This window comes from Rhipicephalus sanguineus, chromosome 2 (assembly GCF_013339695.2).
Source record: "Rhipicephalus sanguineus isolate Rsan-2018 chromosome 2, BIME_Rsan_1.4, whole genome shotgun sequence".
NCBI lineage: Eukaryota > Metazoa > Arthropoda > Arachnida > Ixodida > Ixodidae > Rhipicephalus > Rhipicephalus sanguineus.
In genome coordinates this window covers 22,466,939-22,483,675 of record NC_051177.1, presented here as the reverse complement: position 1 = coordinate 22,483,675, position 16,737 = coordinate 22,466,939, and the positions used below count along the sequence as shown (strand labels likewise).

The 16,737-nt window shown below is 46.2% G+C and overlaps 1 protein-coding gene across 1 annotated transcript in view; it reads right to left on the bottom strand.

The window, feature by feature from the left end:
- The window catches only part of LOC119381087 (uncharacterized), a 108,142-nt gene that overhangs the window by 34,222 nt on the left and 57,183 nt on the right, over nucleotides 1-16,737 (bottom strand). Inside the window, exons 4-9 of the mRNA XM_037649073.2 lie at nucleotides 15,570-15,667; nucleotides 14,472-14,629; nucleotides 12,194-12,335; nucleotides 10,090-10,395; nucleotides 7,438-7,529; nucleotides 7,305-7,354 (exon numbers count right to left, since the gene is read on the bottom strand). Of these exons, the coding sequence (XP_037505001.1) occupies nucleotides 7,305-7,354; nucleotides 7,438-7,529; nucleotides 10,090-10,395; nucleotides 12,194-12,335; nucleotides 14,472-14,629; nucleotides 15,570-15,667 (846 nt within the window). The remainder of the gene's footprint in view (nucleotides 1-7,304; nucleotides 7,355-7,437; nucleotides 7,530-10,089; nucleotides 10,396-12,193; nucleotides 12,336-14,471; nucleotides 14,630-15,569; nucleotides 15,668-16,737) is intronic.

Below are 16,737 nucleotides of genomic sequence, written 5' to 3'. Positions count from 1 at the left end.
GCGTGCCCTCGCTCGCTTCCCTCTTGAAAAAGGGAATCTAGGGGCTTTGTGGCGGTGGCCGAGCTCTCTGCAGGGAATCTGCGCGCCTTTTCCTCTACGCAACCCTCCCTTCCCCCAGCTCTCTCTTTCTCTCGCGCTCTCTCATTTCTTCTATTCAACCTCTTTTCCTCGCAACAAATCACGTGATTCACGACACGCAACGAAAAAAAAAATGCGCAGCTTGCACTAGTGGCGCAAGGCTCGAACCATCAGCGGAGCTAGTGTTCGACCTACATAAGTTTTGCTAGTATTGCCAGGTGTAAATCCAAAAATATCACGAGGGGGACACATCTCTTGCCATGGCGGCCATTTTGTTTTTATTTTTATAACGATTGAAATCCTGCTTAATAAAATTAAAAAAAAATAGGGGCATGGGTTCCCAGCTCATGTAATTGCATTGTTCTGTTGAGTCTTCGCCGAAAGCGGTCAAGCGGCATTTGCGATTTACACAGCTGAGGGGTATTGAGCATAATGCCTGCACACTGCAAAATAAACATACATTAATAAAAAAAATGATTGCACTATACTTAACTCTCAAGCAATTCAAATATATGGCGTTTGAAAGATAAATCTCAAGGGGGGACACTTGCAAGGGTTTTCTCCCCCAGCCTGAGCACAAGGGGGAGCCAGGATCCCCCTGACCCCCCCGTGATTTACGCCAGTGATTGCTTTTGCTGAGAGGCTAAGTTTTCGCTAGTAGTACTAAGTATGCCTAGACTTGGCTAGACATGTCACGTGACTACCTAGCTGTTACGTGATGTGATTTTAGTCACGTGACTAGCTGTTACGTGGCTTTTGGTGGGAACATGTCACGCGCTGTTGCGTGGTTTATGGCGGGGACATGTCACGTGATAGCTACTACGCGATGTTGCAAGATTTTAGTCACGTGGCTAGATGTTGCGTGATTTTACGTAATTTTAGTCACGCGAGTAGTTAGATGATGTTACATGATTCTACCCTAGCAAAAATCACCCATAGAAGAACCAATAGCCTATCGGATTATTGAACATATTGGTCAATTGGTATCATATTGGTCTATTGGTATCATATGGGTCTATAGGTGGCATGCTGGTCTATTGGACCTCTATTTGTTCATTGGTGTATTTGTCTATTGGCACTCTATTTGCCTATTGTGCATTTGTCTATTAGCATTCTATTTGCCTATTAGTACCGTTAGTACTGTATTTGTGGATTGGAAATCTATTGGCCTATTTCTCCGCTGGGAGCCCGTAATTTTGGCATATCAAATAATGGGCATTTGAGGACTGCAACATAGCAGCGCCTGTATAAAATGAACAAATTCTATTTGAAGGGAGGCATGTGCTATATTTATCATTATTACAGGATAACTTCATCAAATCGGCGATCTTCCCCGCAACAAGCTTTCCAGCTAGGCATGCTGTACTTCCTTGTTGAATATATGCCACTGCACCGCTTCTCTAGGTAGTGCCTGAAAAAAAGAAACAAACATAAAATACTAAAATACCAGGAAATAAGAAAGAAAATATTTAGATGCGCTACTGAAAGAAAACTGAAGCATTAGAATAAAAAAAATATGCAGATACGACACACTGTACAATCAGCATAAGGGAAATTCCGGTGAGCTGGCCGTAGGTAACAGCTTAACATGACAGGGACGCATCTTTTGTCAAATTCGTACAGCAGATTCGATTATACTTGTATCCCAGAAGCATAACCGCAGTCACGTGTGTGGACTTCGGACACTAGTGGGAAGGGCCAAACAGCACTAGCACCAAACCGATCGCAGCGTGTGAATTTCGGGACTTCACGCAGCAATATTCATTCAATATAGTGCCTCTCTACTGCTACCATGTGTGTCATAGAGTGGGGTTCAGTCAGCATGACTAGTAATTGATGATGGGACAGCCACACAGGATTTTTATTGCCAATAAACTTCTTCCCTCTCCTATAAGTGTATTATTGAGGGTGAACGAAGGCATGATTACATATTTTAGTCTCTTTAGATTATCGCGAAAACAATGCGTAAGTCGATAACGTACGTCTATGCCAGCGTCTGTATATGCGAACAGCCCACACGATGTTCAAAACTATTGTACTGTGGAGCGGAATAAATACAAACGAAGGGGCTAACTTTAAAAAAAGCTATTTCAAGTTCTCAGACTTATCCCATACCAGTTACAATGCTAGGGGCCGTGAGAGCTGGGCACATGCAGCGACAAAATCATTTTACGTGGCTAGAGGTATTATTTCAAGGCAGTGTCTATTCTCCCGGCAGCCGGGAGAATTTCTGAAAACATTTCTCCCGGCCGTCGCCTCCCATTGGCTCTGCGAAGTCACGTGACAAAGCTACCGGAAAAACTGCCGGTGAGAAGCGCGAAGCGGCTCGTGGTTTTCCACAGACGTGAGTACATTATTCTCCCTGTTGCTCAGTGAAGGCCCTCTGCGCCCTTCGGGCGCGGAAAACTAATCGTGGCTTCGCCCTCGCTTCGCGAGTGCGGCCATTTCGCTATCGCTCAATGGCCGGTTGGCAGGGTCACGGTCACGCGCTACTGGCCGCTGTCGCGGCCACGCGCTGTTTAGCCCGCGCGCCTGCCCCTTCGGGGCAGGCGTACGTCCGTGCCAGCGTCCGTGGTGGGCCCGTGTCACTGGGGCGCACGTAACCCACGAGCTGCTTCACGCATCTCACCGCAGTTTTCCCCTGTAGTTTTGTCACGTGACTTCGCAGAGCCAATGGGAGCCAACTGCCGGGAGAAATTTTTTTCAGCAATTCTCCCGGCTGCCGGGAGAATAGACACTGCCTTATTTCAATACATCTGCAAAGAACCTTAAGTGAACACTGATTTATCGCTCTTGTCCTTGCTGTCCGGTGGGCACGCTGGCAGATGCGCGAATTAGTAGCACAGCAAGAGCAACTTTTACTGACTAGCAAATATATAAAAAACAGTTCACTTACCGAACATCGGCAGGGTATGCCCTCCGAAGCAACCACCTTTGCGAGCAGCATCCTGTCAGCACACTCGGTACCACTTACTGCTGAAGTCCGAGACGCTTTTAGCGCTGAAACGTTTAACTTCTTTGACGCTCATGAACGACCTTGCATTGTCGTCGCGATTACACACGTGCGTTTCATGCAACCTTCAATAGACACAAACATACAACATTTCTAAGCCTGACTTCGACCACGAACATGCCCCACCACACACTCGTGACTCGACCGAAAACACCCCGCTGCGGCTGTGGCTGGCTGTAGTTGGCTCGCTTGCTGGCTGGCGCTCGTGCCGTGGCCATACCACAAAAACAAGATTTTATTTTTTGCTATTGTATTGCAATATTTTGCTCTATTTCCAACCCCTCGAAAATATCAGCTGCTGACACATTGGGAGGAAGGTTATGGAAAGCGTAGCGAACCGAAATTTCAGCTGCGAAAAGAAAAAGAAAATAGAAGACATACAGCGCCTTCACGCGACAGCTATTATCTTCAATGAGCTCTTTTGGCAAGCCTGTATCACTTTGGTTGCTCGGCGTTGGTTGCTCGTGATTTTGTTATCGTTATCGTGTTTCCGCATGTTTTGAACTTCAGGTTTTTCTCGTTTTTATTTGACGCGCATTACGGGTGACCCCGCAGGTACAGTAACCTGCGGCAGCGAACGCGATGTTCACCGTCGTAAGAAGTGCAAGCGCTCGAGCGAGCTTGCACTTACAACCTACCATCCACTACTTACAAAGGCGACGAAAAGAAACGCGAACAGCGCTGTTTGCATTGTCTTCTCTGCGCTCTTAGCTTGGTGACAATAAAAATACGCTAGTCTTGTGAATGTATCATGGATAACTTGTCTTATTACCAGCCAGGCTACAACTGTTTTGAAAAGTAATGCGACCAGCGGAGCTGGTAGATGCCGTACTGTTCGCGTTTCTTTCCATAGCGTGCTCTCGAAGAATCGCAATAGCCCACCGGCTGAAAACAACTATGTATACGTTATGTGCACACATTCAAGCAGGAAATGACGACTTCTACCTTATATGCTGACTTCGCTTATTTTCCCACCCCGTTTGCACCATGCAAGGATAGCAGAGTACAAATTGCTGCCTTTACAAGAACATTGAGTACCCCAGTTAAAACATTACCTATACTGTGGCGTTCCCTTTTCAACTATGATAACTTTCTCTTTCTGTAAACCTGTCTTTTTGCGGGTTTATCCCACAAATATTGCATAACCATAACCTTGAGTACAGAATGAAATTGCACTACAGGCGTCTGTGTAATTATTTTGGTGAGATTTATGAAAAATATGGCTGCGATATTTTGGAACACTTATGTAAAACGGCTGCCACTTTGCTCAAATACTGAACAAATCAAAAACTGCCTTTTGGCTGAATTCGCTACTGCATGACCCTGTAAGTGAATTAAATACATATAGGTGGCCTTTTAATACCATGCATAACCCTGTGACTTTGGTGGCAATTCACACCTGCTAGTTCTATAAATGACAAATGGGTGCTATTTATTGGTTCTATAGGTGACAAAGAGACGTCGCCTATTAAAGCCTATTGGTGCCTACTGGTTCTATAAGTGACAAATAGCTGCCACCTATTGGTACTAACATATACCTATTGGTTCCATTGGTGCCAAATAGATGTCTCCTATTGCACAAATAAAAAATTTATTGGTCCTATTGGTGACAAATAGATGTTGTCAATTGGTCTCTATTGGTGACAATAGAATTCTAATAAGACCTATAAAGCTCCAATTGAGCACTTATACAACAAATAAGATTTTTCTATAAGACAAATAGAAAATTCTATTGGCATTTTTGCTAGGGTAGTCACGTGGCTAGTTACGTCATGTTAGGTGACTTTTGTCACGTGACTAGTTATTACTTGATGCTTCGCACTAGTGGTGCCAAGTCTGTAGGGAGTACGGAGCTAAGCGGCCTTCTTCGTTTCTCTTCATTTTTCTATTTCTTTCCTCCTCTCTTTCTTTTCCTTTCATCTCTCTGTTTATTCTGTCTTTTTGTCTATTTCTATTTTTTCTTTCTCTCTCTATGTATTTCTTTGTCTTTCTCGCTCTTTCTATTTTTCTCCTTCTTGCCATTCTTTCTCTCTGTCTATTTACCGCTTCCTTTTGCTATATCACTATTTATATATCTGTCTCGATCTTACTTTCTCTTTCTTTTTTCCGTTTTCTCTCTCTCGTTCTCTTTCTCTCTATGCTATGCTTTACCCTCCCCTCCTCCTCTCTCTCCTCCTCACCCTCACTTCCCTTTCCCGCCACCTTGTTATACTATACTATACAAGTCTATAGACCTGTATAGTATAGTATAACAAGGTGAGCAGAGCACAGCATATATGCTGTGCTCTGCTAACGTGCCTGGATAGCCGAGTTGTTAGGACGCTCGCCTTCGCATAGTGGGTACACGGGTTCGAATCCCGCCGCCTCATCAGAAATTTTTTTCTCCATGATTTTCTCTTCCTTTATATCTTTCTTTTCTGTCTCTCTGTTTCTTTCTCTCTCTCTGTACTCATTCCCTCTTGTCACCCATCAGGGATACTACAGGCCACGCCGGAGAAATCGGTGCGCGTGCTGTGGGAGCGAAGAAGTTCAAAAGAACGAAGCGAGCGCGTACCGGTTCATGATGATGATAATTACTGTTCGTACTACCCGACCCAACGAAAAGCTTAAAGAGCTCCGCGATTAAAAATTAGGTGCTTAAATATGGGCACAATTAGGTGAGGGGAAACGGACGACAAGAGCGCTTGTTCTAGCTAAGATTAGCACCTATACCAACTAGAACTCACGGCGTGCTGAATGCGTATATGTTGTCGTCTGAGATCTAGGCAGTGCCCTTCAAGTGAAAGAAAAGAAGGGAGAAGGGGTGGGGGCAGCGGCTACTCCCGACATCTTAATTCCCTTCCGTTGAGAAAATATCTTGGCGTCATTTCTGACACGGTGGTGTGAGATTTAGTTATTGGCTTCTTGGTTGCATGCAAGTTCGCATATCTCATTTTCATTAGCACTACGCTATGCCTAGAAAAGTCAGCAAATAAAACATACGAAGATCAGGCACGTAGCCTGGATTTTTTTTTTCGGGGGTGTGGGTGTGGGGGGGGCAAGGCCTAATTGTTCGAAAGAAAGTCTTTCCATGGCAAAAGAAAATAAAAGTTGCCCGGAAATATGGAAGGCTGGACGAACTTCGGGGGGGGGGGGGGGGGGGGGGGGGGCTTGCCCTTTGTAATGGGTGGCATGCTTTAAACCAGCATCAATTACGCGCGTGATACTTTTTCGAAGTTGCGATGCACCCACTACGTGTTCGTAAGGGAATACGCGCAGTAATGTGTGTGCCTTTTGTAATGGGTGGCCGGCTTTACACTCGCTATGCAGTTCCCCGCTTGTCACGCAGACGGCCTGGGTTCGATTCTCACTCGAACCTAAGATTTTCTTGTTATTTATCCCACATATAAGAATTGCACTCTATCAAAAATGAAACCACGGAACTCCAACAGATCGTGCCGGAAAATTGCGCTGTTGACCGCCTGTCCGGAGCACTATGAATAACGCAATCGCGATGACGCATGTCGGTGCACGCAGTATTGTGCGTCACTGTAAGCGCATGTCTACTCAAGCGTTGTATAGATCTGGACACGAGCTGCAACTTACCGCCTTTCTAGCAAAGACTTCATCGGTATATCGAGAAGTGTCTAAGGAACTTGTAATAACGAAAACAAACGATACCTTCGTTTTAAACATCCGCACTATATATAGCTTAGCTAAAAGCTCAGTTATCATACGCGCAGCGCTACACCATATTATACTTGTGCATTAAAGTTTATTTATGCAGAAATATGGCCCCGACCTCTTAACGCATTTATGAGGAAAAGAGTTCATGTTCATATATATATATATATATATATATATATATATATATATATATACATAGCTTCAGGGGCGTAGCCAAGGGGGAGGGGCGTTGGGGGGGATTACCCCCCTCCGAAAATTTTGAAATTAACATACATAAAGTATGGTTGAACCCCCCCCCCCCCCCCCCGCCCCCCCTCCCCGAAAAAGATTTCTGGCTACGCCCTTGCATAGCTTTCTTTCGTCACTGTACGCAATTTGTGGGGTAAAGCCATCGTTCCGAAAAGAATAAATGTAGAAAGCGCGCTCGGAGGTTATGTTCATGTTCTTCGCATGATTTGTTTTACGTCAGCGAAATGTATCTTTCTCAAACAGGTGAATCTGTGAATTGCTACGTGGACATTGAGTACGTACGTCGAGGTACACTTACGCGTTCCTGTTAATGTGTTGCATTCATCACCCGGCCATACCTCCAGTTTCCTGTATAAAATGAAAGAAAATCAAATGTTTCAAGTTCACAGCATCCTTAAAAGTCGTCTCCAAGCGATAAGATAATATATTACCTGTGCTTGTTGAACTCGTACACTTGGTTCACCTTGGAGATGTCATCTTCACCGGTGAAGATTGTGTACTCCCCATCGATGGTGTCGTTTTTCTGCAAGATAAATCGATAGCGTCGCTAAGTCATGGCACATCAAACGCGCTAACAAGCACTGACAAGAGTTGGACATAAGGACGGGAGTAATGATCGCAGAAACTTACGTGAACCATGTATCCGAACTGTCCTTTGCGAAGCGTTAAAAGAAGTGCAGAAGCGTGTTACTAAGCTGCCGTAAAAGAGGAGCATATCGTGGTGCAGATGACAAGAAATGATAGCTTGCCAAACGCTTAATTCGTAAAAGCATACGCTTGCGCCAGGGGGCGGGGGGGAGGTCTGGAGGGGCGGCCACCTTCCCTAATCATCTGAAGGGAGGCGCCAATTCTGTCCCATACTCAGTCGGACTTTTCACGTCATTTTTTAATGCGCAAGGTTATGGCTACGCATGCGTTTAGACCAGGGGTATCAAAAACGCGGCCCGCGGCTCGCCAGCACATGACTATATATGTTCCTTTCATATTGTTTATTCTTAATAAGAACGAACGAAGAAGAACGAATTTGTTAAATAGTGCTCGTATTATTTTCTCGCCTGTTGCTATTAGTAACGCTCTGTTGCGGTAAGCTACACAGACGTGACTGGTCTCAAGCATTGCTTTCGTGAAGCACCATGTATTGAAACATAAATGTGGAACAAGAACTCTGCATTTCAGAATCGGCGTCTAGATTTTCGTCATTTCTGGAGATCAGTATCGATATGTTTCTAGAATCCTGACACCAAGTCCCCTTCAGAATTGACCTATATATGAGATATGGGAAAGGCCTTCTTTCAGATGTAAACGTTAACTGACATTTAGTTCAAACTCACTCACTTTCTTTACTGTCCCGGCCCTTGCGGGAGTACATTTGGTGACTGCGGCCCGCCGGCTCAGGTGAGCTTGAGAACCCTGGTTTAGACGATATTGGCAACTAAGGACTCCTGATCGAATGCATTGCGGAGCTCAGTTTTCTTTCTCAGTAAACTGCGGCTGCGGTAAAACTTGCCGCCGCCCCCCCCCCCCCCCCTTCCTTCATGGAAAACCTTCTTCCCGCCTATGCGCAAAGACTTAAAAAAATAGCCAAGAGCAGATTCAGAGCCTGAATGTCCAACGAGACAATGTCCAATGGGTCACGTGACCGGCGAGACTGAATGTCCAACGAGACGGAATGTCCAACCGAGACGGAATGTCCAACGAGACTGAATGTTCAATCGAGACTGAATGTCCAACCGAGACGGAATGTCCAACCGAGACGGAATGTCCAACCGAGACTGAATTTCCAACCGAGACGGAATGTCCAACGAGACTGCATGTCCAACGGGACGGAATGTCCAATTTAGATGAGATAAACGCGCCCTAGTTTAAAATTTCTCAGACAACTCATTCATTGGGTTAAGATAGAGTACATTATTTTCCTGTTGCTCAGTGAAGGCCCTCTGCGCCCTTCGGGCGCAGAAAACTAATCGTGGCTTCGCCCTCGCTACGCGAGTGCGGCCATTTCGCTAAAGCTCAATGGCCGGTTGGCAGGGTCTCCGTCACGCGCTACTGGCCGCTGTCGCGGCCACGCGCTGTTTAGCCCGCGCGCCTGCCCCTTCGGGGCAGGCGCCCGTCCATGCCAGCGTCCGTGGTGTGCCCGTGTCACTGGGGCGTCCAGACGTAACGCTAGACACTGCCAAACGGAAAAGCGAATTTGTGACAGGGACGGAATGTCCAACGAGACGGAATGTCCAACGAGACTGAATGTCCAACCGAGACGGAATGTCCAACGAGACTGAATGTCCACTATTGGACATTCAGTCTCGTTGTACATTCCGTCTCGTTGGACATTCAGGCCGCAAGCGCGTGAAGCAGGCTGAGGAAGGTTAAGCGATTCGAGAAAAATATTTGCTCGCGCAAATGGGAAAAAGAAAATTTTTTTGTTGTTAAAAAGGTTGGCGGTGTAGTACCACTGTAGCCTCAATTAGCGAAGTGCACGTGATCGAAGTCGGTGCTATAGGTGTTGTCACATTGGAAATGGTGCTGGGGAATCCTATGAGACGGTGGGTGAAACTCCATGGCAAGCAGTGCCGCCCGGTGAACGCAATAAGGCAACTTTGCTTGTCCTTCGAATATTTTCTCCTCGCCGCGGAATGAAGCACGCGATTATAATTTTGTCAGGGTTTATCTCATGTAATTACTGTAACGCTGATAGGTGGATAGTATTAAACATTCTTGGCGGCATACATTTTGATGGAAACAGATCTTTCGTGCCCTATACAAATTTGGAAAAGTGGTTTCGACATTCAGGTCGTAAAGTTCGCAGTTTAAGCATTACTTGTTTACCTATGCCATTGCATGTTCTTTTCAAATCGCCGCGAAAAATCATGTCTCCGTACAACTTGAAGAACCTACCATCCTGCTTACATTTTACAGAATAAGCGCAGAACTCTTCTATGTGTAATACCCTGTGACCATAATAGCGAGTTTAATAAGTAAACGTTCAGTTCACAATAATTAACGTAGTGTATAGTCCAGCTCCCCCTTATAAAGGTGCACCGTGCCTCCTCGCAAGCCTTAACAAATGCTTCGTTCAGCGCACTCACATTGACCATGTAGCCGAACTTCCCGTTGGTTCCCTGCTTGTCAGGGTCGACCAGAGAGCCGAGCATGTCGATGACGGTGCGGTAGCCGTGGCTGAACACGTCGCCGATGTTGAAGCCCGGTTGTCCCGGTCGCGGCCGGCCGGAGTCGATGACCGAGCCCAGGAGCACGAGGATGTCGGGGTAGCCGCCGAAGGTGAGCTGCCCCACGGAGCGAGAAATGAAGATGCGCTGCCCGAGGCCCGACAGCGAGAGGGACGCGATGCCGCGGATGATGAAGTTCTGTTCCTTCAGCAACTGCGCCGTCGTCTGCGTCCATGCCGAGAACATAGGTATAGAGCGCTTTTCTTTTTTCAGCATCATGTGTACTAATCCCTTTATATGCTGACAAGAGTAGCCCTGTGCTTCCATTGATCAGCCGATGCCACTGTCTTAGTGTGAACGTTCGCGATTTCATGTCAGTAACAAGGGAAAAAACAAACAAAAAGGGAGTATAAATAAACGGCGCAGGGGATGGGGAAGGAGGGACGGTTGAATGGTTCATCATCATCGCAAGTACTCAATAATCTATGCAGAACAATGAAACGATGCTCGTTCCTCATTGTGACACTGACAAGGAAAGTCAATTTTGCATGGAGTTCTCAAATCTGGAAATATAAATGGGGCATGCATCTTTTATGTAAGGGAAAAGATCACTGGTGGTCGGATAATATGAAAAGCGGGAAAACTCCGTTATTACCACATCCAGCTACGCAACAAACTCCTGTTTTGCGTGTGCTTCATATATATATATATATATATATATTGATGAGAGGCCCGCAGTCGTTGCAATGCACTGACACGTGCCCGTCGTGGCCAATGCCCGTCTCCCGTCAATGAATGTGTAGTTCTGAATAGGAACTGCGATAAGGATACGCGAGGGATTGTCGAGGCCAGTTTGATTGCCAAAGAAGATGCCGACTGTGTCAGCGCCCCCTCAATTGCTTTGATCGCAAAGGAAATCGCGTATCTGAACGATGCAGGCTTGTACTTTTGATACAGTTTTTGCTATCCTCATCTGTAGTATAAGTACATGTTCAGAAATAAAAATTTTCTTGTGAGTAGCGCACGTCCTGTCTTCTTCCTCAGTCCCTGTCTTTTCAGCGCTATAGCTTCAATGAACGTAACAAACCAACTAGCACAAAAATCTGTTCTCTAAGCACACGGGCCTCAAGTATTTTTGCCTCATGGCTACCTGGAATAAGGAAGTCACCCACCTCTGGGCGAAGAGAACGCGCCTGGTCAGATAATAAAGTTTAATTCTCTCTCTCCATCGAAAATGCGGCCACCACGGCCGGGATTCGATCCCGCGACCTTCGGGTCAGCAGTCGTTCCACCATAACCACTAGACGACCGTGGCGGGCTATTTGCTGTATTTTCTACTGTCAAAACGTACTTAAAATAAGGGGCTGCGGGCCCTACAAGCTACACACATGTTGCTTTTATCTGGAGTCCCAACATCATGATATGATACGTATGATGGCAAACAAATTCAAGTTCAAAAAATCTTTAAGCACTGCTGCCTGGAGGCTACGGCATTTTTTTTTTCAATGGTCGTCTCTTTGAAGAGCTCGCAAGAAGAAAAGCTAATGAGTATCACGCGACCCTGTCAAAAAATATGCGCCCCATAATTCTCGTATGAAACATTCACATACAAGATGGGAACATAGCGCTTTATATTGGATTCAACATGACAGTTACGGCTGATATGTTTTTTTTTTTTTTTTTCAGTGGAGAAACGACAAATGCTAAGTTGATCACTTCCTCTTCTATTTCAATTTCTTTTCGTCAATCGCTTTCGCAGGAAACGAGGCATGCTAAACGAAAATAAAAAAAAAACCGAACAAGGAAACTAACAGTCGACATCTTGCACGCACTGTTGTAACTCACTCAAGTGTGAGGTCTGCTGACACAAAATAAAACAGGAAGTCAATAATTGCGGACAGGCAGCACATCTAATAAAGGCGCGAAAATTTGGGCACAATTCGACGTGAGAGGCGGTGCATTCGGTGGACTAAACGATATCAATCACGTTAAAATGCAAATGCTTTGTTACGTCATCACTTACCACGAAAGGCACGTTGACGGTCATAATTTCGTCAGACTCTGGTCCCACAGAGCTCGCTCTGTCGAAATAGTAACGCTTGGTCTCTTTGTAGGACATGGTTCCGTTGTCATGGAATGTTATGTTGTGCTTTATCCAGTTGGCCCTGGGTAATGAAACCGGAACACACCTTATTAGCGACAAATAACTCACTCCACGGGCACAAAGGAGGACAAAATAATGGGCAGAAGCGCGGCTGTAGCTTTTATTATTTTTTTTTAATATCACCAATGCGTTTACATAGAAGCCGTCGAACAAGGATCGTCGCTGGAATGAATATTTCGACAAAGACACTTGTTTTCGTCGGTAGAAATTTAAATTTAAGAGTGGTAGAAATTATCGGCAGAAATTTAAACATGATACGCGAAGGGTCCGCGTTTTAGTAGGGCACAAGCGCTGCTAAATATAACTGTGCACGTTGAGAGAGGCACGGTAAATAAATCCGTCATTGTTGTCAAAATTTGGAAGTGTATTTGCGCATGCTTCATTCCAGAGTGTATACTTACATGTCTAGAACAAAATTCAGCTGGTAAGTGGGGCTGCTAAGACATGTATACCCCCCCCCCCCTTCCCGTAAATGACGCCACGATTAGGAGAGGGACCGAAGCACTCAAGACAGCGGCCTGCTGGCTACACAGGTGTCATAAAAAAGAAAAAAAGGCCAGGTAATGCGGATATACCTAAAGGAGAAAAAAAAAGTGTCCGTATATATTACGATTTGTAATAAAACAAACTTCAACGGTAGTTACAAGTGCTAGGAAAATGAGGATATCACGAAGACGTATACAACCTATATCATTTGCTTGCTAATCATAAATTCAAGGAAATTACATTCGGAATGTTGAAACATGTAGGGTACGGAAAACACTACTAAACAAGAGCCCGCCTTAGGCCGGGGCAAGCATTTGTGCGAGAAGGGTTCGTAGAAGACGGCCTCCTTGCGAAACGATACCTCCGGCTTTTAACGTGATAGCGTTGAAGAGTTCGTTTCGCAGAAATTCCGGCGTCACTCTCACCGGCGTCTTTGGTTGTGAGCGAAAAATCAGCGTTGTCCGTGAGCGAAAATTAGCGGCATTTGCAAATAAAGATAGGAGCCGGATGGCGTCCGCACTTTCGCCTTTCTTACGGCACGGTTTAGGAGAGACTCCACCAAAAAGCGAAGGCAGGATCGCGATTGGGAAGGCGATACAAACACGTTCCGATTACGCTATCGCGTTCTACTCTTGTTCCCGCCGCCCCCGAGAGAGACGGGCGCGCGGTGCGGTCACACCATCTCTTGGAGGCGCTACGATGGTTTTTGCGCGGCTTTTAGGGTAGTTCGAAACGGCGCACAGACGTTCGTTTCCTTGCGGCACAGTTCAGGCATCCACCGAGAACCGAAGCCAGGCTAGCACTTGAGAAGGACGATGCGCACGTGGCCCGATTGTGCTATCGCGTTCTACTCATGAAGGCGAAGCTCAAGCGTCCTCCAAGTTTTCTCGTTTTTAGGGGCGAAGCTGCTTTGGGTGTGGGTCTGTCCCTCCTCTGTAGTATGTAGTAGTAGGTAGCCACCTCTAGTTCTTGGAGTGTTCACTAGGTGGCGCTGTCGTAGCCACCTCTAGTTCTCAGAAAGATCCCTAGATGGCGCGGAGACGCTCGCTTGCGTTGCAGATGCGTGCTCTAGTTCCCCCCCCCCCCCTCCTCTCTCGCCTCGCGAGGCCGACGCAGGCAGCGTCTGCTAGCGAGTTTCTTGATTGAAAAAACCGACTTCTCGCGCTGCACAACCGTTCACTGACCACCCCGTATATATAGGCACTGGATTTTGACCTCCAAGGTAGTGCCTGTGTGAGATTTCTCCTGTGCGTGATTAAACAATAAAAATTCACAGCGTACATGTAAAATTAAAGTGAGCTGCAAGTCGCCATGACTCTCATCGACCCTTTAGTATAAACGCGCCCGATCTCACGTCGTTGATTATGTACTGGGCAGAATTTACGGAAGATTCCCATATGACGCGTGTCATTGGTGGAAGGCAATCGTTCGATTTAGTGCGGCGACGTACGCTAGGGGGACCGTTGTAATAAAATCCGCTCGCTGTTGGCGTGCTTTCACTTTCGCTCGGGGTATTCACGGTTTACCGATGATTCCCTCCGGAGCTTCGCTCCGCTCATCATCATTCACCCCGTGGATATGCTGTGGATTTTTTTCTTTCCTTTGTCCATTGGAACAATTCCAACTCGGTACAGAGCGAGGAATGGCCCACCTGTATGTGTAGGGCCCGACTTCCTTGACGGACGGCTTCTCTCCGATGAGTACCTCGTTGGGGTTGGTGACGTTGAAGAAGAAAAAGCGGATTTTGGTTTCGTGGCTGGGGTCCTTCCACATTGGGAACGCCCGCGAGTGCTTCGACAGAGACACCTCCTGCGAGTGCCACACGAGTAGCTTATTGCGCATCGAAAGAAGGGTGCAGCCAGCAAGTTATAACGCATTTTGAAAATGCGAAATAAAGCTCTTTGTTAGCTATTACGTAATGTGCGACCACAAAACTCCATTCAACAAACACGACTACTTCGATCAGGAATAATATGCTTATTATGAATAATAAAGAAGCACTGGAGACAGACAAGTCGGCAGATTAATCGGCGTCAAGTGTTGTTCGTTATGTCGACTGGTCTTTGCACACGCTGCTCGTGAAGTTCGTCACTGCTGTGTCAGCGCAATTTTTGCGGCCCTCCGCTACGAAAACAGGCAGCAAAACGACATCTTAGTGCACTTTGAAGTGCTTATTTTAGCCTTGAATTAATCTTGAAAGCGTCGGAAGGTGGTCACTAGTTTGCCATGGTAATGCGGTGTCTTTGAGGCCGCTTTGCGCTAATCGGGGGATCAAAAAATAATATCTGGGGTCTTACGTGCCTTAGCCACGATATGATTATTAGGCGCGCCGAAATGGAGGGCTTCGGAAATTTGGACCGTCTGGTCTTCATTAACGTGCGCGGACAATGCGCAGTACACAGGCCTCTAGCATTGGCTTCCATCGCAATGCAGCCGCCGCGGCCGGGATCGAACCCGCGACTTTCGGGTCAGCAGCCGAGCCCCGTAACCACTGTACCACCGCGGCGGACGAATGAAAAAATTGAAAACATTGGTTGAAGCAAGCATACCCTGCTTGTTCATGAGGTTAGCGGTTTTCAAAGTCGACAATCACCATTAGTAAGCACGCCACCCGTGAAAAGCTGAACGGCGTACAAGTACTAGTCAACAGTCATCGATTATGTAAATTTAACAAGTTAAAGATACTGTCATGTGGTTCATAACAATCTACATGCTTAAGCAATATACCATCAAGCACCGTGTCACTCACCTTGTTAAGAATGTACCTAAACACGTGGTCGAAGCCAAGGAGGACGCCCACACCTAAGAATACCAGAAGCAGAGATACCACGGCGCACGCCGAGATACCTGCAACAGAAATGGCAGGCGACATATTAAGGAAAGATTCTACCGAAATTATACAAAGTACTTGAAGTTCAAGATGTTGCTGTAAGTAGCAGAACTTCACGAGGCATCAGAACGAGTGCTATTGTGATATTACAAGTGTGATGTAATAGAACTATTGTTCATTTAAAAGAGAGAGAGAGAAAGGGCTCCCGTGATTTAATTTGGCGATGCAGATTGGAAACCCCATATACAAACTATCGATGCGGACTGTAAGCGCGCGCGCGCACGCACGCACACACGCACACAACCTGAATCCCCATATAAAAATGAATAGTGGGAACGCGTACTCTTCCCTTATTTTTAGTGGCCTTACTGTTCCCAACACTCCCCCCTCCCCTCCTCTTTTTTGATATCACCATTCTTCATATGTTTACTTTATTATTCCGTTGCAATCACATTGGATTGTTATAATCGTTGATAAAAAGAATAATACCTTATGACACTGTGATCGCTTCACCGCGTCGGGAGGAAAGCACGGCGCTATACTAACCGCTGCGTACCGCAATAACACATCACTGTATTGAGGGCGTTCATATGCGTGTGTTTTGAAGCGGCCATATAATTAAAAAAATGACAGGGCGTGCAAACACGGACACAAGAAGTCGGGACTCCACAAACGCCGACTAACAACTGAAGAGACGCACAATGGCGGAAAAGAAAGAAGGCACGAAAACTTATCTGCGCATGTCCATGCAATATGCGAACCTATCAATCCGGCACACGTGGGGTTCTACGGGAAAGATAACTGCTAAGGGTCTATACACGCGTGCCGGATAGATAGGTTCGCCTATTGCATGTGCATGCGCAGATTAGTTTTCGTGCCTTCTTTCTTTTCCGCCGTTGTGAGTCTCTCCAGCTTGTTGGTCGACGTTTGTGGTGTCCCGACTTCTTTCTTGTGTCCGTGTTTTCACGCCCTGTCTTTTTAGAATGAGTATTTACCAACTAGGCTCAGCTCTCTGTTATTCTAAGGCCATATAATACAGCGCCTCCTCGCCATCGCAGCAATCTCTTGAAATGTTTGAAGCCCAGCT